Source organism: Porites lutea, chromosome 7 (assembly GCF_958299795.1).
Source record: "Porites lutea chromosome 7, jaPorLute2.1, whole genome shotgun sequence".
NCBI classification, from domain to species: Eukaryota; Metazoa; Cnidaria; class Anthozoa; order Scleractinia; family Poritidae; genus Porites; species Porites lutea.
The window spans coordinates 20,826,325-20,850,509 of record NC_133207.1 but is presented as its reverse complement, the minus strand read 5'-3'; the positions used below and the strand labels follow the sequence as shown (position 1 = coordinate 20,850,509).

The following is a 24,185-nucleotide window of genomic DNA, read 5'->3' as shown; positions in this document are numbered from 1 at the left end:
TTCTGTTCTTATAGTATGTAATTTTCTGGTTATTAGGGGTAAACTACATTTGTTATAAATAAGGAGACCTGGCCTCTAATGTACAGTAGTTGAATAGCATTGTCCACCGGATTAATCACTATCCAGCGAATAAGTGTTAGGACTCACAATCGCTTTATCCAGTTGGATAGTGATTTATTTGAATGGAAGGATAGCGTTATATACCTTTTAAACCACTGGGGCCAGAATGATATTATTCCTTCGAAAAGAAAAAGCTAGAGTATTTCTTGCGATCTACTATCCCCGGGTAAAATGAAGTAGTCGTAGTCTATTTGCTGTTTGGACATATGCAGTAACATCTGTCGTCTCTTATAGTATCGTGTAATTTATTTATTTGATCTAATAAAAAGCCGATGATACAAGGTATTCAAGTACTTACCAACCAATTCTCCTTGGGATCCCCAATGATCTTAGAATCTTACTATTTCTGCAGAGCCTATTTAAGACACATGCGGTACATTTTTCACTCTTTAATGCTTTTTTCCACTCTTCGTCGTTAATGGAACTCTTTTTTCCATGTTGATACGCCTGGTAGTACAATCTCAAGGCCGGTTTTTTCGTGTACCTTGCTCGAAAAACTCGTTTCGCTTTCTCTCTACAGCTCTTTTCAAGATGCCTAGCCTCGCGTTGTATTTCGTCTATCTCATCCAGGCTTGTCATCTCATCAAATTCTTCCTCGGGCAGGTTGCTATCATTTATGTCATCAAAACCAGAATTCTTATCTGGCGTTTGGTCTTCTATTTCAGGTGTGTCTTCAATTGGACCACTACTTGAGCTGGTGTCATCAAGAATAGAAAATGACGCCTGTGCCAGTACTAACACGAACATCAGCTGACAAATTAGTAAGCGAATTGCCATGGTTGACTAAAGAAAGGAATAAATGAGTGTAAAACCAAGAGCTGTTGGTAAAACTTAAACAAAACATACATAAAACCAAGAGCTGTTGGTAAAACTTAAACAAAACATACATTAAAACAAAAAAGGAATGAATCTAAACGAACATTGTGTCATCATTAACGTTATCATTAATGTTAGTACGGAAGTCGTCTTTTCAGGGGAGCTTACGCGCAAGCGTTTTTGAGCGACGCACGTACGTCAACCAGAAGTGAAGTCTTTCTCTTGTAATTATTTCTTGACGCTATCAAATTTGTATAGCTAAGTGTCGAAAGTGTGGAAAGTGTGGAAGTGTGGAAAGTAGTCAGAATGCTTTTTTTTGAATTTTGCACAAAATGTGTAATTAAAAGTGAAAAGTATATGAAATGATATTACTAACTCACCACCAGTAAAAAAGTCAATATCATGAACGTTCCTGTAAATTCTTTTCAAATTAGCCACGTCGCTCGGGTCGAAGCCAGCGTTTCGTACCAAGTCATCGAATGATCTCACCTTTCGCAGTCCGCACAACGGAAGGTTTCGATACTTAGTGTATCCCGAAACTCCACGTTCACGACTTCTTTGGATGTTGATGCTGATTAAGTCAGCAATATCGCCTTCACCTCGCCTTAGATTTTCTTGTACAGAGCTGGAAAATCTCCTATTGTAAATAACAAAATCGATAAATTTTAAAAACAATAATCATTTTCTGCGACCTAAACCGCAAGTACTTTTTTTCTTATTGAACTCCATGAGCTTAGGACCTTTAACAGAGATCGGCAGAGACGTCGACGGTTTACTCCAGATTTGCGGGAAACCAGCAAGGTATCGAAGGGTGCAACAAAGTCGGCGCTCACTCATTCAGCTCTATCTGCCAACCGTAAGAACAGGTTTTTTAATTTTCCACGGGAGCAAGGCAAATAGAAAAAGGTTTGGTCTTGAAAAAAATAATCCTCTTTATATTTAATGAAAGGGATATAGGCATTCTCTGCCTCTTTCCAGTTGCATATTTTCAACCTTCCTTGTCGCCAAACAGCCCACATTTGGCATTTAAGAACGTTTTTACCGTATTTCCGTGAATGAGGGTTCGGGCGCTTATTTAAAGTTTCGGCTAAAAGAAAGGGCGCTTATTGGAGGGTTTGAGTGGCGCTTAGTTAAGTTTCCCTTTCAACGAAGTCACGTTAACTTTGTTTCGGCTAAATCTTAAATAGTAACCTTAAGTTTATATTAATAGTCTTTATTTGCAAACCAGTAGCTGCAATCAAGCGTACAGTAGTCCCATAAAACAATGAACACACAATATACCAGAATGCATCTTAATGAAGTATTATCATCTCATCATCCCGTAGATCATCCTCGTAAATGATGCGCAGATCTTCGCATTCCCCTAACATCCCTACTCTTTTTAAAAGAAAGTGAGGGGGGAGGAGCGCTTGTTTGATATTATTTGTCTAGGGGGTGGGCGCTTATTCGAAAATGGGCGCTTATTAGAGCGTGGACGCCTATTCGAAGAAGCACGAAGAAATACGGTATTTACTTACCCGTCAAGCTTTGCCGCTGGATCCTTGATTAATCCCCTCAAAATGGCATCTACACCTCCCTGACATATCTCGTACAAGTATTGTGGATTTTCAAAGTCCAATACGGGAATAGGCCGGAATTCTGAGTTTTCTTTGTGTTGGAAACTAGGTTGATTGAATCGTCTAAAAATTTCCTGAATCAGGGAATGGCCAAATCGGTAGGCAGCCACGGAAAAGCCAGCATTCATTTGAGCATTAACTCTTTTGTCGTAACCATTGAAAAACTTCGTTCCCTTTAGTAGTCCGAGTCCAAACTTTGCGATCTGTGTAACGTTGAAAAAAAACAAACAATGAATACAGTGGAAGCACTCGTTAGGGACACTCTCGTAAGCGAAAAGCTCTACTAACAGCCGCCTTTACAAAACCCCGTTCTTCTCAACTCCCATACAAACTCTGGATTTTTGCATTCCCGTAAGCGGCTCAGCTCCAGTTATGGACACCTTTTTTGCGTCCCGAGGGTGTCCGCTTACAAGAGCTTCCACTGTATTTTAAACTTGATTTAGTTGTAATCAGAGCAACATGTCACACTTTTCAAGTAGAGCACGTAAGAGAAGCGTTATAATGATTGCCCCCGCAGGGATTTCGTCTTCTCAGGGATTTCGCCCAGAAGGCGAAATCCCGAGGAGGCACTCGCGCGTTTATTAAGGAAAGTACTTACAGTTGAAATATACAGTCAGTATGCCAGAAAATATCTCGATTTGCTTGAACAGGGACCGCGAGGAATCGGTAGGTAATGATGACGTTTCTATTGTTTGCGCCCGCAAGAACGAAATGGTTAGGATGACGTAAAGACAGAAAATCCCGAAGGGACCGCTTAATAGGTAGATTTTGCGACATTTATCGTGCAGTCAGTCATACTTCGACACTCTTTTGCGTTACGTGTTATTAGTGACATTCAAGTTGTTTTGAAAGTTATGGACCAAACGACACTCGTTAAGCACAGCTGAAGTTATAAGGTACGTATAACTGTGTATACATGTATATAAACACTTAAAGAGTTTGCCAGACACGAGTTCACAAATCTTTGATTGGAAAGCTTGCCCGAGACAGTCTTTCTCTCTCTTTGACCGGAAAAAGGCTCAGCCCCAAACAAGCAAGACGAGTGAACAACGGCTAGCTTTTCACTAGCAGAACGATGGACGATTACAGAAATTCGCCGACAATCAAATTCTGTGCTGACTTATTCCCTGCTCACAGATATCCTGCCGCTATAAAGTTTAAAATAAGACTAGAATGCGCGAGCGTAAATTGATCTAAGGCTTACTTTCCGGCAAATAAAATGAACTGAATGTAAAAAGTGAAAGAGAAATAGCGACAAATTCAACTTCTAATTAAATCTTTTCTTATGGTTTAGAATAAACTATTCTCGAAACTGAGAATGTTTTGATCAAAGTTGTGTAAATCGAACTGAAATTGTGCATGGAACCTTGCGTTTCCAGCTGTATTTATCTCACCTGTTTGTACGGAATATGTGTGAAAATCTTCATTATGAATCGGTATATTTCAAAGAGCTACACAACGAGCAAGAATACTATTGACCGACAATATACAGAGCGGGGGCAGGTGTAATGTCAACTATTACTACACAATGTAGTTATAATGTTATAATGATTGCTTCCCAAAAAAGGGAAATATTTTACACAATACTGTACACCGAAGACAAAGGAACCTACGAGCCAAAATCAACATTGGAATGACAAAACTAACGAGAGCACAAAACCACTTCCTGTGCGAATGAATTGTTATTTAATATTGTGGCCTAGCCTCTATACCCTGCACCTTAACTCGTAGGTTTAGTACGTGACTCTCTCTGATTTACTCCGCTAGGATACTTAACTGTACTCAAGTTTTGCCAGTTTAAACGCTTTAATATTCAGCTCGAGAAGGATCAGGGTAATTCTCAAGTTGTTTTTTTTTTGTCGGGATCGGGTTAACATAACCTGATTAGCACAGCCGTCGTTCACACTAGGGTCAGGTCAAATTATCTGCAATTTGGCATGTAAAAAAACCTACCGTTTTCTTACTCAAAACTAATGGCAGGAGTTCCCTGTATGTAATCACTTGCAATTGTGCTCCCACGATTCTCCTGGTTTCCTGATAAATCCTTTCGGGTTCCCATTTTGTCCTTTTACGGAAAAACGTGGCGATGCGGTTGTGTTCGCGCAAGAATATGGTATGGACTGAACTGAGACCTGAAAGTTACGAAACAATTGACATTATTATATGGCTAAGTCTGTTCTCGCCCTGCTATTGGTCAATTTGCAGTCTATAAATTACTGTAAGGAACAAAATTCTAAAACTAAATGGTCATTTTAATTTGCAAGTCTAAATCTTTTTATCTCGACAAAAGGATGAGTTGAGAAAGTTACAATATGTCTGTAAACCCTGAGGGCTGGGATGCTGATTTCGTCCTTCCAAATTTTAACCTGTTGTAGCTGTGTTTTAATGAGAACGAAGCTGATGAAGAAACTGAATCGTAACCCTACCAAGGAGGAGGATTCTACTCAGTGTTTGGAAATTTCATAGTAGATCACAATTAAGAAGACGAGAATGGACTGGCAGGTATTCGAGACTTTTTGCCAAAGAGAAACGAGCGAATCCATCGACAGTGATAAGAAACTTACTTTCACAAGCTTCTTTACCATTTGTAGTGTTTTTTTTTTTTACAAAAACCAACGAAAGAAAGATGGAAGCGACAGAAGACAGGCACAATGTCAAATTTCCAAAATGCTCCAGCATTAAAGTGACCAGCTAAAACTTACGTTGCTCTTAGTTTTGACCGATTTAATTTTTTCAACATGGTGCATTTGATTTCACTTTCCAGGAAACCTTTGTTATGTGCTCTTGTTTTGGTGAGCCACTAAAACCTTGTCAAAACTCTCAAATCGCGTGTTCTGTACTTGATTCCGGTCCCTCAAACAGAAGGCCATATCATAAACATCTTATTAGCCTCGTTTTCGCGGTCTGTATTGTAAAATTACGGATCCACGTTTTTTTCGATCGATTTATGGCAATGATTTATGAATCGATGGAAAAAAACATCGGTAAGTAATTAACATTACCGACCGTGAACTCGACTGATAAGAGGTATTTGCACCTTCTGTTTTGAAAGTAGGATTTGAATAGTCCATTTACTACTAGGGTCATTAAACATTAAAGCAATTGTTCTCACCTTGGTTCTCATTACTCCTACTGTCTCCTGCCACAAAACACGGTCTGTTTGGATCTAGTGATGGACAAAAAGTCTCCGTGGTTTCATTGCGGGCAGGTAGTAAATCCATAAGCTTTGCACCATCTGGATTCTCCATAACTTTTAGTAAGCCATTTGGGGCGCGAAGCGAGTCAGCAACCTCCTCACTTGATCCATAAACGTTAGAAGCGTCAATGTAGGCTGTCAGAGTGTTTGTATGCTCTCGAGGGGCCAGTTTGCAGAAGGAGGCTGGCTTGCTAGGAGCATCTCTCTCCAATTCTATAAAATCCACTTCCCGGTCCCGAAATATTGCATCGCCTTTGGGAATTCTTATGTTGACACACTCTGGATTTTTGGTGGGAGGCTCGCAGTCAATTCCTTGTGCCTCCCCCAACGTAATATCGTGATCCATAAACTGTGCAAAGTTCATAGCCAGATGAGTCAGTATGGTAGAGTTCGGATTTGTTCGGTCTGCGTTACTTCCATGGACAAATCGACTTACGTCACGGGCGTTTGGAAGCTCTTTCCCATTTACCGCTCGGCGAAGAGCTGAGATGCCATCTCCATAATCAGCAGGTAAAATTCGGTTGAACGTTGTATTGGCTGCCCCGAAGAAAGGATTACGTAAATTGTTGCACGTCCCATCGATGGTTCGAAATTCTGCATTTGGATCGCACTTTATCTTGATTGCACTAAAGGGGTAATAAAGATTAATCGCTGCTCGGACGATTTTTCTTCTGCAGATCCTCCTTCTTGCATTCCTGATAGGCAGACAAATTAGATAGGGGCAAAGATCGTGAGTTTAAAAATAGATGTAATCCATCTATAGTTTTTAAGTTATTTAAAAAAAAAAAGACACATTGTGACGTGGCTCGAATAGCCTGCAAAGATTTCTAGCATCTTGTGTTGGGGTTATTCATGGTTAATAAGCCAGGCCTCTGGAATTTAATTTTATTTCATACATACCGAGTGATTCTGTTTGAGTCAAACCTGGGTGAAAACATGGTTCGCGCCTTTATTCAACCCATCAGAAAAGCGAAACGGTTTTTTCACTGTGTGAGTAGAACGTTTCGACCAATCACAGCGCACCCACCAAAAGCAACCGTGTTTTCGGTAGCTTTGTGTTTTCATTAAAGATTTTATTCTGGCAGCTTTGTTAAAAAGTTAAAACGTTTAGATTTTTGGTTTGGATAATATCTCATGAAAATTGCCAGAAGAAGCTAATTAATAACTGAAGGAGAAAGCCTTCGCTTTCCAGCTTTGCAGAAATCCGTTAACCAGCTTATCGAGGAACAGAAAAACAACAAAAAAAAACGTTGTAGAAACCTAGACGAGATGCTGGCTTGTTCTCCGAGTTTCTGAAATCCAAGCTAGAAAACAGAAAAATAGAAGAGATAAAACCACAAGACCTTAATTCTGAGTGGGTTATATAAGTTGCTGTGAAAAGAAAAGATGGGGGCGATTATGAACCGTCAAGCCTCAGAGGGTTTATAGCGAGCTTCAATCGTCACTTGAAAAACGTGAAGTATTCGCTGCGCTAGCTCATTCGATTTCTGATACATCACCAATTCGTGCGAAAATCCCGTAAGCGCGCCCTGCCGATAAAGTAATCTATCTGTCTGGTTCGTGTTCGAAAGTAGGCAAAAGTAAGAGTAATTTATAATAACTGTCCCAAACAAAAACTTGCACCGACATATGCACTAGCCACTTCAACCGAGGTGATGGCCGAGGCTGTTACAACACTTACAGAGACCTTGATTATTTCGGGTATCACAAAAACAGAATCTATTTCTTGTTTTATTATAGCTACATTGTTTTGAAATAAATAACGAAAACGCATCGTCGCATGGAACACAATTTAACTTTGCTCTTGGAAATCATGCATTGTGCACGCAACTTACAGATTCCTCAGTTATCTGCTAGCAGAAACTAACTATAATCACAGTGTAGGTTGTGCCAAAATTAACTGCAGGCTCTTTGCCAATGAGAAGATAGACAGTGAGTACAATGTATAATACCATGGATTACTTACACAGGGAGTCTGCCGTTGATGTTCAATAACCAATGAATATGCCTTCGTTTGCAGAGTTCATTTAAGAGGCACGCGCTGCATTTTTCACTCTTTTTTGCTATTAGTAAGTCAGCGTCACTGATAAAGCTCTTTCCTCCATGCACAAATGCCTGGTAATACTTCCTCAAAGCTGTTTGTCGTTCCCTCTTTCGGCTAAATGATCTAAAATATATCCGCTTGCAAAAAGTATAGAAAATACGCCTAGCCTCCAATTGTATTCTGCGTTTCCTAGAGGGTGCAGTATATGTTGCTGCCAGTGGGTCCTCGGCCAACTTTTCACCGTCGTTTTCATCGAACTCGTCATCTTCGTCTTCAGTCAGGTGGCCATCGCTTATATCACCTAGAGCAGAGATCTCATCCTGCATTCCAACTTCAGTTTCAGCTGTTTCCATGCCTTCGATTGAGCTTGTATGTTCAGGTACGTCAGAGGACGCCATTCCCAGGCTCAACAACAACACTAACTGACATACCAGTAAGCAGCTCGTCATATTTATCTAAAGAGGATAAATGATTTTTATATTAAGTTAGTGTATGACCAAAAAAAGCAAAAACTGATAATGGTGATAAAAACTGATTTCTTGGTGTCATTATGACGCCATTCTTAAGTCATAGAATGTGCTATAGTAATAAAATAATGTATTATAGCAACAGATTTAGAAGTCTCAGTCCTAAGGTTGTTACTTTTAGTAACCTTAGAGTAACTGACGAGCTGTGCCATCTTTCCTTACTTGCAGCCAATGGCTGGATTGCGGAGGAAGCAGAGAGGTGAGATCGGACGTCGGCTTGTAAAGGCGAACTCTTACAGTCACTTCAGTCCATATTTTAATCTCATGATCACCTTGCCCACCCAGACCGATGACGGCACAAGTCAGATAGACCATGAGAACGGGGCCTACGTCCCCTACTCCTTTCGAACAATGTCACGGGTTCTTTTACGTCCCCTTCCAACTGAAATACAAAGATGAAGGAGACAAGGCCAATGGCTCCACGTAACCGCCCAATGACGCATCATCAGAACTGAGAAGGGGGTTTCACAGCAAGCATGATCTCACCAGTTTTTTAAAGACCTTGGTCGATGGTCCGGCCGGGGTTTGAAAGGCACGACCTCCCGCTCGGCAGACCGGCGCTCTTCCAACTGAGCTAACCGGGATTTTTAGTTACCAGGTATTACTTCAAAAGCAACATTAATAGCCTAAGCCAGTCTTGAAAAAAAAAAAAACACTTCCTTATACAATTTTTGAGCGAATATATTCATAGTGCCAAGCACAGATTAACGATTAATTATAACAACCTGTTGAAACTTAACGTACTTGCAATTTTTATTGACTTAGATACTACTTTCACCTGATGATTGAAATGGAAAATCTTAGTCAAATCCAAGTAACACCCACACTTCACCAGCTTAACTGGCTTCCTTTTAAACAATTACTACTGTTCAGAGACTCTGTAATGGCTTATAATGTTTAAATGGCCCTGCTCCAAACTACACCTCTGCAGCGAATTTTGCAAAGTAACGCTTTACTTGCAAGCGCGATTCGCTTCAAATACCCCTTTTTAAAACTGCTTCAGACCAACGTACTCTCAGCATTAGAGCAACCAAGCATTTGGAACAGCCCAGATAACAATATAAAGCATAGCAGTTCTCTTAAAAAGTTCAAGGCATCCATGAAAGAATATCTTCATACTCAGTGTAATTTGCAATTTATTTAATTGTAGTAACCTATTAACTTTCGTAATTATATCATAATATATTAAGTAGGTTATTTCTTTAAAACTTGGAGGATGTTTTACTCTCTTACTCTTTTTATTCAGTTGATTCCCATTGTAAATAGTTTCTGAAAAGCCCGTTGGGGATATTACTATAAATGTTTTATTATAATTTGATGAGAATGATGATGATGATGATGGCCGTCTCACATCTTGCCGTCTTACATCAATGAAGCGATCGATTAACAAACAAAAGCGAACATACGTTATACAATATGTCTAGAATTGCGCGGATGTGCAAATTTTCTTTCAAATCTTCTTTTCTTTAAGATGAATTTTCTAACAATTTACTTCAAGTTTGGCCAAATTTTATCACATTATAACAGCGCAAGGGTTTATATTTGTTTTGAATTCCTGTCACACCCCTCTTTTAAAAACCCAGTGAGCCCTACCTAGTGGTTTATTCAAGTCTACCCGATGAAAATTTAGCCTCCCCGATACCCGGAGAATAATTTGTTTCTACCCGCCTATTTTTTTGCGTCCCTGGTCACTTTCTATTATTACCTCCACAAATCCAGTGTATTTCGTCCTTCACTATTTGTTTAAAAGAAGCACTAAAAATATAAAACGTTTTTACTTATTACCATTGACAAAAACAAAATACGGGGTGCACAGGTAATCAATTTCGCATAAAAAAGTGCAAATCGTTTAATTTCCTCTCGCTAGAGCAATATGTTATAGGTGTTCAAAGTTGTCATGCCAGTAAAGATGTAAGGACTGCCACCCTTTCCGCTTTCATGGGAAGTATACAACTAAGAACAGAAACCCAGTGGGGAATAAACCAAGCCAGTCACGTTTTCTCCGAGAACCCTATGATAATATAGATTCCACTGGGTCTGTTACACTGGGTGTCCTGTCCATTCAGGTTAGCACGCAGAAGTAATTTTCTCTCAACATATCATTAAGTTTATTATCCAAGAATCTTGCTTTAACTTACAAAAGAGAAAACAAGAAAAAGGAATTAGCTCTTAAATCAAGAAAAAGGAATTAGCTTTTTTCCTCTTAGAAAGGAAATTCCGTGACGCATACTTCAAAACATTTTTGTCTTTAACAGGAACAGCCTATATTTTAACTCTTAAAGATAATCTATATTAAGAATATTTTTGCCTTTTTGAAATAAAGCTGTACCTCAATAGTTTAGGGTTTTATATACATATATATATATTTATAATACACATTATATTTTGTTTTGTATTATATTAGATTGTTCCGCGTTTTTAACATGATTCGGATGATTGCGCAATGTTTTCCTGTATTCGACATTGAATAAATTACGTATCTTATCTCTCTATCCATCGTTTTCACTTATCGATGAAAATACGTAAAGTTTCTTCAGTATCTGTGTTAATACGTCCAGTTTCTTAAAAATCATCAACTAAACTTGGCATGAAAGATCCGCGGAGCACACAAAAGAATTCTGAGAAATCGTTTCCATTCGCCACCATCTTTAAACACGTTGTTTGTCGTCACATTTGCGGGAGACTAGTAAGTCATATAATTGGCCTTGGCCGTCATAGCTCAATTCGTATCGTGTTTTCATTGATTGGAAGGTACGCTCAACCCAGTCAGGAGCTCGTTAGGGGCCGCCACCATGGATCATACTTAAAATTCAGATTTACCTCAAAAAGCAAAGGAATAATTTTTTTTTAAGTTCAAGGTCTGCAAAACCATTGTTTTAAAAACATTTTGCTACTTTCTTCTAGTGCGTGTTTTGCACAAGAAAGTGGGAATAGCCCTTATTTTTTTTCTCGAAAAAGCTTTCACCCAATTTTTTACTTATATAACATCCTATCTCGTAAACACTGTAATACAAAGGACATCGGAGAAAAATGATACACAAGAAATTTCAATCTAGTGAGTTCTTTAGACTTAATAAGCATTTCTGAGAGTTTCACTACAATTTTCATCAAGAGGAGATGATCTAGAGGATAGACTGACACGAAAACTAGTTATTAGAATACAAAAAAAGTTTCAAATCCTGGTCAACGCAATGAGGAAGTTTTCTGAAACCGCTGTATGGAAAAAAAAACAATAGGTCACTTCATGATGACGAGAGATAAGGAAATTGACATCATTTATGTAAGTCAACAAGTAACTAAAACCACCACAATCCTCAAGTTTGTTATTCACATGTGCAAATCAGGGCTAAAAAGAAATATGAACAATACGACTGTACCTACCTCGAGAGACTCAGTAAAACCAAGTTATTACCGGCTGCTTATTTTAGGGAAATGAATGACTTTACCTAGGTATAGTTAACTAGCGTGAAAATTAGGAAATCGGCGTATGTATCCATGCAGGATGTCAGAACACTTTGTATATATCGAAACTCGAAATATTTCTAAATAATTTCAATGTTACACTGATTATAACATTTTCAATTTTATTTTGTGTTCGGGAATTAGTACGAGATTTTCTCAGGCTATATGGTGTTTCATGTAAATTCACAAAATGATCGCGGAGTATACCATTTTCAAGTTTGAACTGCAGGACAATTTTACTTCTGTACTATCACGAGATACTCGGTGAACCCAAGTTATTCCCTGCTTCCTAATTCAGCAAAATAAATGACCTTACTTTTCATTTTAGTTGTTGTTTAGGCTCTTTTTACAGCCTTTTTGATTATTCTTTGCAGCAGGAAAATACTGTTAGCTCTACGTGCACTAATTCAGCATTAACTTTGTATCCGAAAGCGTGACCTTAATTAGTAATTTCATAATTCCATTAATTTATAATCATTTAAATTGCCTACCTGAATAATTGAGTTATGCTTCCAGATCCTATCTCCTCAATGACCTCTATAAAAGCATTCCACGCAAACGTTATTAAGACAACCGTTCCTTTTCATAAGTGGCGCGAAATGCTGAGCAGTGGGTAAGATCTCAATCTTATATAGTATTGCTGTTACTAAGTGTAGTGTATAAATATTCGCGATATTGTTAGCCTTCTTAATGTTGTTGATATACCACTTCCTTCAGTTTAATAATATGGTAATTTAAATAAAATGTTATCCTAAGGATTTAACTAGCCTGTATCAGTTTCATGTAAGTGTGTATGTGTCGACGTCAACGACTTTTTATCAAAAGCGACTACTGCATTCATGGACTGGTTAGAGAAATAAAAAAACAAAAACAACACAAATACAAAACAAAAACAAAACAAAAAAACGTTCAAAGAAAAGACTTGAAGTCCCAAACTACCCAATACAACCTCTCTAAGATTTTATGACGCTTTTGCTTTGTTTTGGTTTGATTGTACACGGTTTTTCCAATGGCTTTAATTCAACTTTTACCTTAAATATACGAGTGTTTTCATTTTTTCTTAAGGGTGCACTTGAATTGGAAGGCCAACAGTTGTTGACTTCACCCTAGAAGTTAAGTTAGCTTCAAGAAATTAAACACTTGATTCAAAAGCACTTGAAAACCTGATCGCTGTGTAGAAAACAATCAATGGCTTCACACTTGTTCACAAGATTATTACTTGAAGTACAAGCTGTCAATCATCTTGCGCGGAAAAATCAGATCATGCATAACAAAAGCGCTATTGTTGGCCACTAAATTTCTTTAGTATATATTTTTTCGTTATAGTCAACTCACGTAATTTTTGGAGTTACGTTTGCTCACGTACTTCGTTTTTAAAAGTACTTAGCAGCGGCACAAAAAAAGAAGTTCAGAGTACCAGTTACTCTTGAAATTACAAGTGGAACGATCATTGTGGGCGAAAATAGATGCCAAACTCCTAATCTCCAGGGTGCTATTACGCATACGTGGCACGTATGCAGCCAGCATTCGTTTGGACTTCCACTTAGAGTTAATGGAGAGCATAAGACGCAGGTCACCCGATCACGCACGTTTGGACCTTCTATCGATCTTTCTCTGATTACTTGATGTGTTTTGATCTACGATAGATCTCGCCAGCACTGCATATATAACCATTGGAGCGGGCAAGATGGGCCAATCTTGCCCTCCCGGGATTTCCCGCATTGGTCCCGCAAGAAAAATTCTTCTTTTGGCCATATAATAAATCCTTTATCGACCAAGCTTTTTCGGTCAAGATAGCTGAATATTGGCCTCGTTACGTTCTTTACAGCGTTTTTATTGACTGACGCAACGCGAAAAAGAACGTGGCCAATATCCAGCCATCTTGACCGCACGCTTGGCCAATAACGCATATCTCGTAAAGCCATAGAACACTAGAATTTCTCTGAAGAAAAATCCAGTATACCTGCGGTCGTAATTCTGACACAAGGGAGCTTAAGCAACGACGATGGTGCGGTTACAGAAACGTCACTCAAAAAGAGAGGTCGCGCTGCTTCAAACTTTATCGCGCTTATTCCATCTCGTTCAATTCGGCAAATGTTGGCATAATTTTTTTTCTGGAGTTGAGTTCTAAAAGACTGCATCAAAACTCAGGAAAAGAACAAGAAAGTGGTTGTCTTGTCTTTACGTCCTCCACAAAACGTGAAATTAGGTCTTTTCATGTCGTAGTCGTGCAGTGACGGCAAAAAAATGTGCAAAAAGCGTGATGCACGTGCAAAGTTGTCGTTTTGCTCATCCAAACCTATTTCTTCTTTGCCGTTCTCGTTGACATCTCCGTCGTGGTTGCTTAAGCTCCCTACGTACTAGCACTGTATGATGAGTGAAACGAGAGTTGGAATAATTTTACTCCCGTTTTGTCCAAATTCGCGTCAGTGCCTTTAGGCGAGGGAACTTATTAGAATTTAGGCCAAACGCAGGTGAAATTATTCCCTAATTAACAATTATTCCTCGAGTGCGCGTTGGATATGAGATGGCAGGTAGCCAACGAGGAGCGTAGCACCGAGTTGGCTATAATCATCTCATATCCAACAAGCGCGAGTGGAATAACTGTTTCATTTAAAACGTCCACAAAATGGCGAGAATTGTTCCCGACTTAATTTGTAAGAACAGCCGATTTTCAGCTTGTTTTTAATTTTGAGCAGACGCGTACAGTTATCATACTTGGAGAGCATGGTATAATGTACCATGATGGCTAAGCCAGCCAGAGCTCGAGAATTAATTGCATTATCCAATGTTTCAGTCTAATAATATAAAACAATCCCCCGAAGGGGAGGTGAATAGTGGTGGATATATATAGCGCTGTCCACCGACCCTGAGAGGGGTAGTTGTTTTAGTATTAACCACATCAGTTGGATAAAAATAAAAAAGGAACTTTTTGTAAATAAAAGACGTCACCTAGTTATAGTTTGTTTGCGTTGCAATTGACAGTGTTTCGGAGATCAATTTTATGATTTTAATGCAAATTCAGTAAGAAATTTTGTTTCCACCGACCAGTAAATGCCTACAAGCCAAATTTTGTCTCTTTCTTGGTATTTGTGGGTGCAGCAGCTTCATTTACCGCAAAAATTTCATCTTTCGAAACTATCGCGAAACGAGAAGCCATTTTGAATCTCGTCCTAAAACAATGAATATCCAAGGATAGTCCGAGTTACGGGAGCCAATCAGAACGCGCGAAAATCGCTATCCACTGATTTGGTGATAACTAATAGGGATTATAACACAGAGGATAAAACTGCAATCGGCGACAAAATTGTTGAGACATTGTACTCAAATAGGGTAACTACACAGAGAACAAAGTCCATTCAAAGTTGGGGTGTTTGTTGTTTTCTATAGGCAGCTCGAACTGCGGCATAACATTGCATGGAGGGGATGGGGCAGGAAAAGCTTTTTTTTCCCTCTGGAGGTCAGTAAAGTCTCAGAAAGCCCCTCTAGGGCGAAGTGTCTCAACTATTTTTGTCGCCGATTGTGGTTGATGCTGATTGGCTGACTTAAGAAGAGGATTTCTATAAATAACGAGAGTCCTTTTGACAATTAACAATGCATGATTACTTAGATGATATGTCGTACATCAGAATTTTTCTTTGAGACAAGTTTGTTTTCTGGATTTTGGAGAAGATCCAAAATTACCAAGGAAGTGTACATGTTAGCGTGATCAATTATTGTAAGTCAAAATCAAAATCTTTCCAAGTTCATTGCTTTTGCATCTTTCTAATTCGAAGAAATCACGGGTGAGTTAAGAAAAGATGGCAATGGGCTTTTTCTTAGTACGGAAATAAATTTAGACACACAAACACCACGCATGTCGTTAGCCAAGCAAAATATTTATTGAATTCCTTTTTACACAAAACATGATGCCTGGCAATTTTCATAGCAGTTGGCCGTTTTAAGAATAGCTATTTAGCATGGTCGTTTAATCAAAGTGCTATTTAAGCATGAAAAACATTGAGAATAAACTAAAATCACTCGAATCAAGAATACTGTAAAGTTACTTCTTTGCTAGTGTGGTTGACATTAAAGGCTCGGCGTTATACATCATCGTATGCCAAATTATCGGAGTGATCGTTAACATCCTCAGCTAGTCTGTAAGAAACAAACCAAAGTGTTATTGGTCTGGAACGAAGGACACATGCTCATTTTTCACATTTCAGTCAACTCTCTCTTACCGGACATCATACTTAGACGGATAATTTAATGCCTGTCACAAAGATGTCCGTCTTTTAATTAGATAGAGATGACTGTACTGAGGATTTCTTCCAATCGCCCCAAGAGACTTTGAAAATGATGCTTATGCAAACTTTTTGAGGGACAACAACGAGTATTATGATGTTTTTGAAAAAGGCCTATTAGACATCGCCTTTTTTGGTACTTGTGACGTCCTGCAAAGTGATCGCCATCGTGAATTTTGCTGCAATTCAGATTAACTATTTTTTGGGGGCTCAACTTTTAAGATATGTTGAAATAAAGGATTATGCAGCGTTCAAGGGCACTTTATCTGTTTCCTGAATTAACAAGTGCAAGAAAGTCGCATTTAAGCTTAAAAGTGACTTAAACTGATGTCAATCATGAAGTCATATGCTTAAAACCAGTAACCAAAGTCGGCCACAAAATTTGGGCAAAACTTGTTTAGGGAATAGACCATCAGCATGTTAAAGGCGCAGGTTATTTGTGTAAGCCAATCGTTTTCAAATTATCGAAGATAAGAAACCTTAACAGCGGTGGCAGGCATTCTCCTGACTTCGAGAGAGGGTTACTAAAAAATGCTAGCTTGCTATGTTCGCTATATTCCCGTAGCCTTTTACTTCATAAGTAGGTCCCAGAACTCCTCCATCACTAGGTCTCGGTTCTAGCATTCCTGAGAAGGGGAGCAATCAAAAATAAAGCTTGCATCATCAATGTGCGTATATAAGAAAGAATACAATGGTTTTAAACTTGTCCCTCAGGGTCTTTTCCTATGTTCAGAATCCAATGGTCAGGATGGATCTCTAAAATAAACGGATTATCAATAGCTCAAGCGCAAGGTATCCAAGACTGACCCACTGGTGAAAACGTCCGCGAACAGGAATGTTCCACTTTTTCAACCTCTTATCGTTAGTGAAAAGTGCTCAGAATTTTTTTCTTGAAGTTTGCCAGTATGTCAGAGCTTTCCTGGTCTTAAGGAATTTTCAAGGCTGAATTATCATCTTCAACAAACTTGTAATTCTTGACTTAGGAAAATAACTGCTATTTAAATCTTAACAATTGAAAAATTAACAATTTAAAAGTGAAAGGTATGATATTATATTACGCACCACCGACAAAAAAGTCAATATCATGAACATTTCTGTAAATTCTTCTCAAATTAGCCACGTCCCTCAGGGCAAAGCCGGCGATTCGTACCAAGTCGTCGAACGATCTCACCTTTCGCAGTCCGCATAACCTAAGGTTTCGATACTTAGTGTATCCCGGAATTCCACGTTCACGCCCTCTTTGGATGTTGATGCTGATTAGATCAGACAAATCGCTCTCACCCCTTCTTAGGTTTTCTTGCACAGAGCTGGAAAATCTCCTGTTATAAATAGCAAAATCCATAAATTAAAAAAAAAAAAAAACATTTACCATTTCCTCGACCTCAAACGTTTTTTCTGTTGAACTCCATGTTTTCTAACGATTTAACAAAGGTTTACTAAAACTTGGCAGGAGATGCTGTACCCGCAAACTTTGCCCTATTTCCATCAGGTGTCAGATCTTAGTTAAATGGAGGGAGGAGGTTGTTAAGACCCTCATTAACCCATCAAAGTCAAACAAATTCCCAAGCTTTCAATTTACGACTACTTAATTTAGTAATCTTATGACAAAAACAAAAGTGCAATCTCGAAACAGTTACATGCAGTTTTTCCTCCATTACAGGTGGACCAAACTCGGCATGAAAAGACCACTGCCTGAAGCAAAAAACAATTTTTACACTAATGGCAAGAGCAGACTATTGTTTGTTCTTAACCGAGGTAACGTCGTGGTGTCTAGGGCAATCAAAACTTCGCCAAAAATGGTTTCAGTTATACTTAGGGCGTGTCCGATTGACTGTATTACAGATCAAAATAAATGGAATAGTAGTACAGGGCGCACTGATTTATCCATTTTTGCGAGAGAATCTCTTTGACGTGCGGGAGAGTACATTAACGCCGATGACGTCATAGCCATTTGCCTTTATCTCATGTTTAACATTCAGATAAGCTCCTGTGCTATTTTTAATTTAGGTGGTTAACCGGTTTGACATGTTTTTTTTTTTTTTAGTTATTTTCAGATCGATGAATGTCTTGGATTTTGGTTGGTTGACTAAAAACTAGGAAAAGTGTTTATTGATTAATTTTTGTTCTCGAAGGGGGAATAAGCAATAACTCGCCTGTGGCGTGTCTTAACGTAATTATGCAAATTCTATTTTCTGCCGCTTTCATTGTCCACTGCAGAATGAAACAAATGTTCCAGTTCCGGGTCACTCTCTCTTAGCGTGCGAATTATGCTTAGTCTGAGGGTGAAGGCAGACTTAATCTTTCAAGTTAAAAAAAACAACAACATATTTTTGACTTAACCCTCCTTCTTCCTACTTCTCTGCAATTCAATCATTTTCACTCCTCCACAAATCTAGTTCCATTTTTCAAGCTTGCTTGTGTAGATAAAGAACCCGCATTTAAGTAAGTTTTCATTTACTTACCCGTCAGCCTTTCCCGCGGGATCCTTAATTAATCCCCTCAAAATGGCATCCACACCTCCCTGACATGTCTCGTACAAGTACTGTGGATTTTCAAAGTCCAATACAGGAATGGGCCGAAATTCTGATTTTTCTCTGTGTTGGAAACTACGTTGATTGAATCGTCGAAACCACTCCTGAATCAAGGTGTGGCCAAATCGGTAGGCAGCCACGGAAAACCCAGCGGTCATTTGAGCATTAACTCTTCTGTTGTAGCCATTGAAAAACCTCGTTCCGGTGAGTAGCCTGAGACCAAACTTTGTGATCTGTGTAAAACGGAAAAAAAAAAAACAACAGCAAAAAACAAGAACAACAATTGCTTTCCTTCTATAATCAGAGCAACATGTTCTACTTTTAAATTTAGAGCGGGTCAGAGCATTCCTTTTTTATGTGGTGAGGAAAATAAAACAAAAATAGGAAAAAAAAACAATATTGAACACGGCAAACATAGGATCCTCCAATGAACCGACATTCAAATAATGTGAAACCACATCCTGTGAAAAAAAATTCCCATTGTTATGGTACGGCTTCTACTCTGTTCCTTAACTCGTATATAGGTTTAGTACATGACTTCCTCATATTTACTATGCTGCTGAAAATGCACTTTACTTCTGCCAGTTTAAACGCTTTAAGAGATTCAGCTTGAGTGGGATTAGGGTAATTCTCACGTTTTTTTTTTCAGGATCAGGGTTTTATAACCTGATTAGCACAGCTACAAGTTATAGCGGAGCTCCACGCGCGCGCTAGCGCAGCTCCATAGCTAAGAAAATTTGGTCATCTGTCTATCCGAGAAATATTGGTAGTCACGTGACCAAACGTCCGTCTGACCATCCGTCCGAACACCTGTCCGTCCGCACCACAGGGGAACCAATGTGAAATCTCACACTTTCTAGCTAGCGTGGGAGCCTGCAACCTGATATTGCACATCCATAATTTGGTCAATTGACAGATGTCAAAACAGGATATCTGCTGACCAGTACCTCATGACCGTATCAAGGTGTCGACCCTTCGAGGTTGCGTGTTTTTCTTAAGTTATCCGCTGACAAGTCACTAGTTTTCGACTGATCGCAGGCTCAAATTCAAGTGGATTGTCATTATCATCATCACTATTGTTATTGTAATTATTATTATTTTTCATGCAAAAAACCTACCGTTCTCTCACTCAAAACTAATGGCAGGAATTCGTTGTATGTAATCACTTGCAATTGGGCTGCGACGATTCTTCTGGTCTCCTGGTAAATCCTTTCGGGTCCCCATCTTGTCCTTTTACGGAAAAACGTGGCGATGCGGTTGTGGTGGCGCACGAATATGGTATGGACTGAACTAAGACCTGAAAGTTACAAAATAACCCTAAATTGAAGCTTCTGTGTTGAAAAAAGTCAATTTTTTGGCACTTTTCACCAAGACCATTGAACATCAAAGCAATACGGTTCTCACCTTGGTTCTCATTATTCCTACTTTCTCCTGCCAAAAAACACGGTCTGTTTGGATCTATCGATGGACAAAAACTCTCCGGCGTCTCGGTACGTGCAGATAGCAAATCCATAAACCTTACACCATCTGGATGCTCCATAACTCTTAGTAAGCCATCTGGCGCGCGAATCGAATCAGCAACCTCCTCAGTTGATCCATAAACGTTAGAAGCATCAATGTAGGCTGTTAGAGTGTTTGTATGCTCTCGAGGGGCCAGTTTGCAGAAGGAGGCTGACTTGCTAGGAGCATCCCTCTCCAGTTCGATAAAATTAACTTCCCGATTCCGGAATATTGCATCGTCTCTAGGAATTCTTATGTTGACGCACTCGGGATTTTTGGTGGGTGGCTCGCAGTTAATGCCTTGGCCCTGGCCCAAAGTAAAATCGTGATCCATAAACTGTGCAAAAATCATAGTCAAGTGGGTCAGTATTGTAGAGTTCGGATTGGTTCGGTCCGCGTTGCTTCCATGGGCAAATCGACTTACGTCCCGCGCGTTCGGAAGCTTTCTACCATTTCTCGCCCGGCGAAGAGTTGAGATGCAGTTGCCATAATCAGCAGGTAAAAGTCGGTTGAATGTTGTATTGGCTGCCCCGTCAATGGTTCGAAATGGTGCATTTGGATCACATCGTATGTTGATTGTAGTTACGGGGTAAACATTAATCGCTACTCGGACGAGTTTTCTTCTGCACATCCTCCTCCTTACATTCCTGATAAGCAGACAAATAAGATAACAATAAAGACCGCGAGAGAATTCAGAAAACAGGTATAAAAGGTTTGGATCAATTCAGGTTTCTAGGAAACTACCCACCTACCCCTCCCCTAACCCAACATTTTTCCCCAAGTGAGACACAAATGTTGACGTTGAGTTAGGAAAGGGGTAGGTGGGCAGTTTCCCAGAAACCTGAATTGATCCATAAGTTTTTGTTCCCCTAAAATTGTTGGAAAGTTATTTCTAGCAGATTTGCTTTGACGATGGAGATATAGTGCTATGGCAAGGATAGCTTGAGAAATTTTCCTAGCATGTTGAGGTAGGTTTATATGTGGTTCATAACCAAAAAATTACTAAATTACTTACAAAGGGAGTCTGCCGTTGATGTTCAACAACCATTGAATACGCCTTCGTTTGCAGAGTTCATACAAGAAACACGTGCTACATCTTTCACTCCTTTTTGCTGTCAGCCAGTCGGCGTCACTAATAAAGCTCTTTCCCCCGTGTACAAATGCCTGGTAATACTTTCTCATGGCTGTTTGTCGTTCCCTCTTTCGGTTCATTGGTCTCACGTACATATTCTTGCCAATAATGTTGGCAAGACGCGACGCCTAGCCTCACTTAGTATTTGGCGCTTTCTGGGAGGTGAAATATATCTTGCTGCCAATGGATCCTCGGCCAACTTCTCATTGTCGGTTTCACCAAAATCATCGTCGTCTTCTTCAGACAGGTTGTCATCGCTAATTTCATCTAAGGCAGCGATCTCACCCAGCGTTCCGATTTCAGGTTCGGCTGTTTTTATGTCTTCGACTGAGCCTTTAAGATCAGGTAAGTTAGAGAATGCCATTCCCAGGCTCAACAATGCCACTAATTGACATACCAGAGAGCGAGTCGTCAGTCGTCAGTGGATAGACAAATTTTATGTCAGTGTATGACGAAAACCAGCACAAAATGATAATGGTGATAAAAACTCACTTTCTGGTGTCATTATGACGCCGTTGTTTAGGCATAGCATGTAACATGGTAATTCAAAGTAGACAGACTGCAAATTATAGTAGTTGCTAAAAAATATATCTACGTGTCTCAACTGTTCACCAGTAGGATGCCTAAAATGCGTGCAATTCCACAATTGGTTTCGCCTCCATTAAATCCTATACCAATTGCAGAACATTTTAGGAGGAGCCACCCGCCGTGTGAGCACAGTTGCAGACAACACTTATAAGTGAGGAAAATAAAGCAAAGCAAAAGTAAGTTGTTATTAAACGAACTAAATGTACACGCAACTTAAATAAATAAATAATGCACGCGTCCAAAATTAAATATTATATTGTAATAAAGCCAAGGAATGACAAGTCTCTGCCAGTCCACGATATGATAAACAAATGTTTAAGTAGCCTTAAAGTAAAAGAAAAATTTCCAGCCGTAAAAATCTTTCCTTCGGTTGTCATTCATTTATTCTCAATCCACATTTAAGGAAAATTTCGAGACGGTCGGTTGGTCAGCTGGTTGGTTACCACACGTATCACGTCATTAGCAACATAACATCAAGCCACAAAACGACTTTTTTGAGCTTAGAAGTGCCAAAAAGAGAAGTGTTAATTATAACTTGTTGATACCCCACGTATTTTTATTCTTACTTGAACGATCTTTATCAAAATTCAACATGGCCACCATCCTAGATTTCGAGCAGGACCAAGTATTATAAGTGATAATTTCGCAGGGGAGATTTCAGACTTGTCTGGTTCTCGAGTTGACAATCCAGGCGTTATGATGATTTTAAAAGGTTGATAGAATAATAAGCTGGACATGCATGTGTGCTACCCAGGGAACTTGAACCAACAGCCGACCCTGTCATTTTGTTTTACGTTACCGAGAGCAAAAACCATTAACAACAATTTATCGTTTTAGCATTCCATGTTTTCTCTCACCTTTTAGGTTAAAGGTTTTTTTCAAGTTTGAAAGGCCTCGAGAGTGTTTCCTATTTATCGATGTTTTGTTTGTTGCAACTGACTATAGAATATCAACTTCAATGGTGATCACAAAAGTTTTTGTTTAATTGCGCAGAATTTTAAGACTTCATAACAGAGCTCAAATTACATATGAACAGCATACGATTTTGCCTGTTTCCATAAAAACAATATTTACACACATTCTTGGGAATATTTATTTTTAATGTTTTGATTAGTTTATCACTAGGACTAGTCTATTTTAACTCATTGACCTATCTTAGGATAATTTTTATAATTTTAAAAAATCACTGTACTCAACAGTTAGGGTTTTTAAGATCTTTTAATGTGAAATACATATTTCACTTTGGTTTGTGTTAATTAGAAGAGATTGTTGTGCGTTTTAAAATGAGCTTCTAGCTCAGATGATTGAACAATCAATTTCTACCTCGATCCTTAACGCCTGATTGAATAAATTATCTCTCTCTTTAATCCCTTTTTCCACCGTTTTCCGGCTAGCGGTTTCGATTGAAATGCGGAAATTTTCTTCAGTATCTGTGTAAATACGTCCAATATCTTAAAAATCCTCACCCAACATTAGCATGAACGATCCGCGGAAAGCACAAAAGAATTCTGAAAAATCGCTTTCATTCGTCTTGAATTTGAAACAAGTCGCTTGGGCAACTTTTGCGGGGGATGTTTAATTTACTGGGTAATAAAATTGGCTCAGCCCCTTCATAGAACAATCCGCATCGTGTTTTCTTTGATCGCGATGACACTCGAGCCGATCAGGAGCTCATTAGGGGCTGCTATCTTAGTCTGCTAGAAAATTAAGATTAATTTAAACTAGCAAAAGAATGAATTGTTTTTTTTTTTGCTCAAGGTCATAAATTGGTTTAATAAACAATTTGTTGATTTTTCTTGTGCGTCTTTTGCACAAGAAAGTGGAAATGGCCTCTATTTTCCTCAAAAATTTCTATAACCCATTGTCACTTACATAACGTCATATCGTAACCACTGCAATACAAAACAAAAGACAAGGAAAATGATGCACAACATGGCCAAGTGTTTCACTCTAATTCTCATCAAGACGGTAAATGATCAAGAGGATAAACTAACAAAAAGACTAATTATATGGGAAAAAACCCATTTCAAACCATGCAATACTTTTCCAAATGGTCAATGCAATGAAGAAGTGTTCTGAAACCGCTGTATGGAGAAAACAATAGGTCATTGTCATAATGACGAGGGATAGGTAAAATGACATCATTTGTGGTAGACAACAACAAATAACTAAAACTACCACAACCCTCAAGTTTGTTATTTTCATTTACAAATAGGGGCAACTATTTTTTAAATCTTAGCAAGATACATACAATAAAGAAATATATATATAAAAGAAATTGAATTCTGGTGGTTGTAGTTAACTGGCGTGATCATCAAGAAAAAGGCCTAGGTATCCATGTTGTTAATTCAGAACACTTCATATATATGG

General features: G+C 38.9%; 2 protein-coding genes across 2 annotated transcripts; both read right to left on the bottom strand.

The window, feature by feature from the left end:
- Positions 1-414: 414 nt before the first annotated feature.
- LOC140944578 (salivary peroxidase/catechol oxidase-like) lies at positions 415-12,430 on the bottom strand. The gene is made up of 7 exons (XM_073393701.1): positions 12,273-12,430; positions 7,715-8,247; positions 5,665-6,443; positions 4,506-4,684; positions 2,454-2,755; positions 1,309-1,573; positions 415-903 (listed from the first exon to the last, which is right to left on the bottom strand). Exons 2-7 carry the CDS (start codon positions 8,239-8,241, stop codon positions 415-417), a joined length of 2,541 nt encoding a protein of 846 aa, XP_073249802.1. The 5' UTR covers positions 8,242-8,247; positions 12,273-12,430.
- A 4,688-nt stretch (positions 12,431-17,118) lies between these two features.
- On the bottom strand, positions 17,119-21,591 carry LOC140944577 (myeloperoxidase-like). Its single transcript, XM_073393700.1, has 5 exons — positions 21,317-21,591; positions 20,000-20,742; positions 19,714-19,892; positions 18,527-18,828; positions 17,119-17,383 (listed from the first exon to the last, which is right to left on the bottom strand). The coding sequence occupies exons 1-5, from the start codon at positions 21,589-21,591 to the stop codon at positions 17,119-17,121; spliced, it is 1,764 nt and encodes a 587-aa protein (XP_073249801.1).
- Between the last annotated feature and the right edge of the window lie 2,594 nt (positions 21,592-24,185).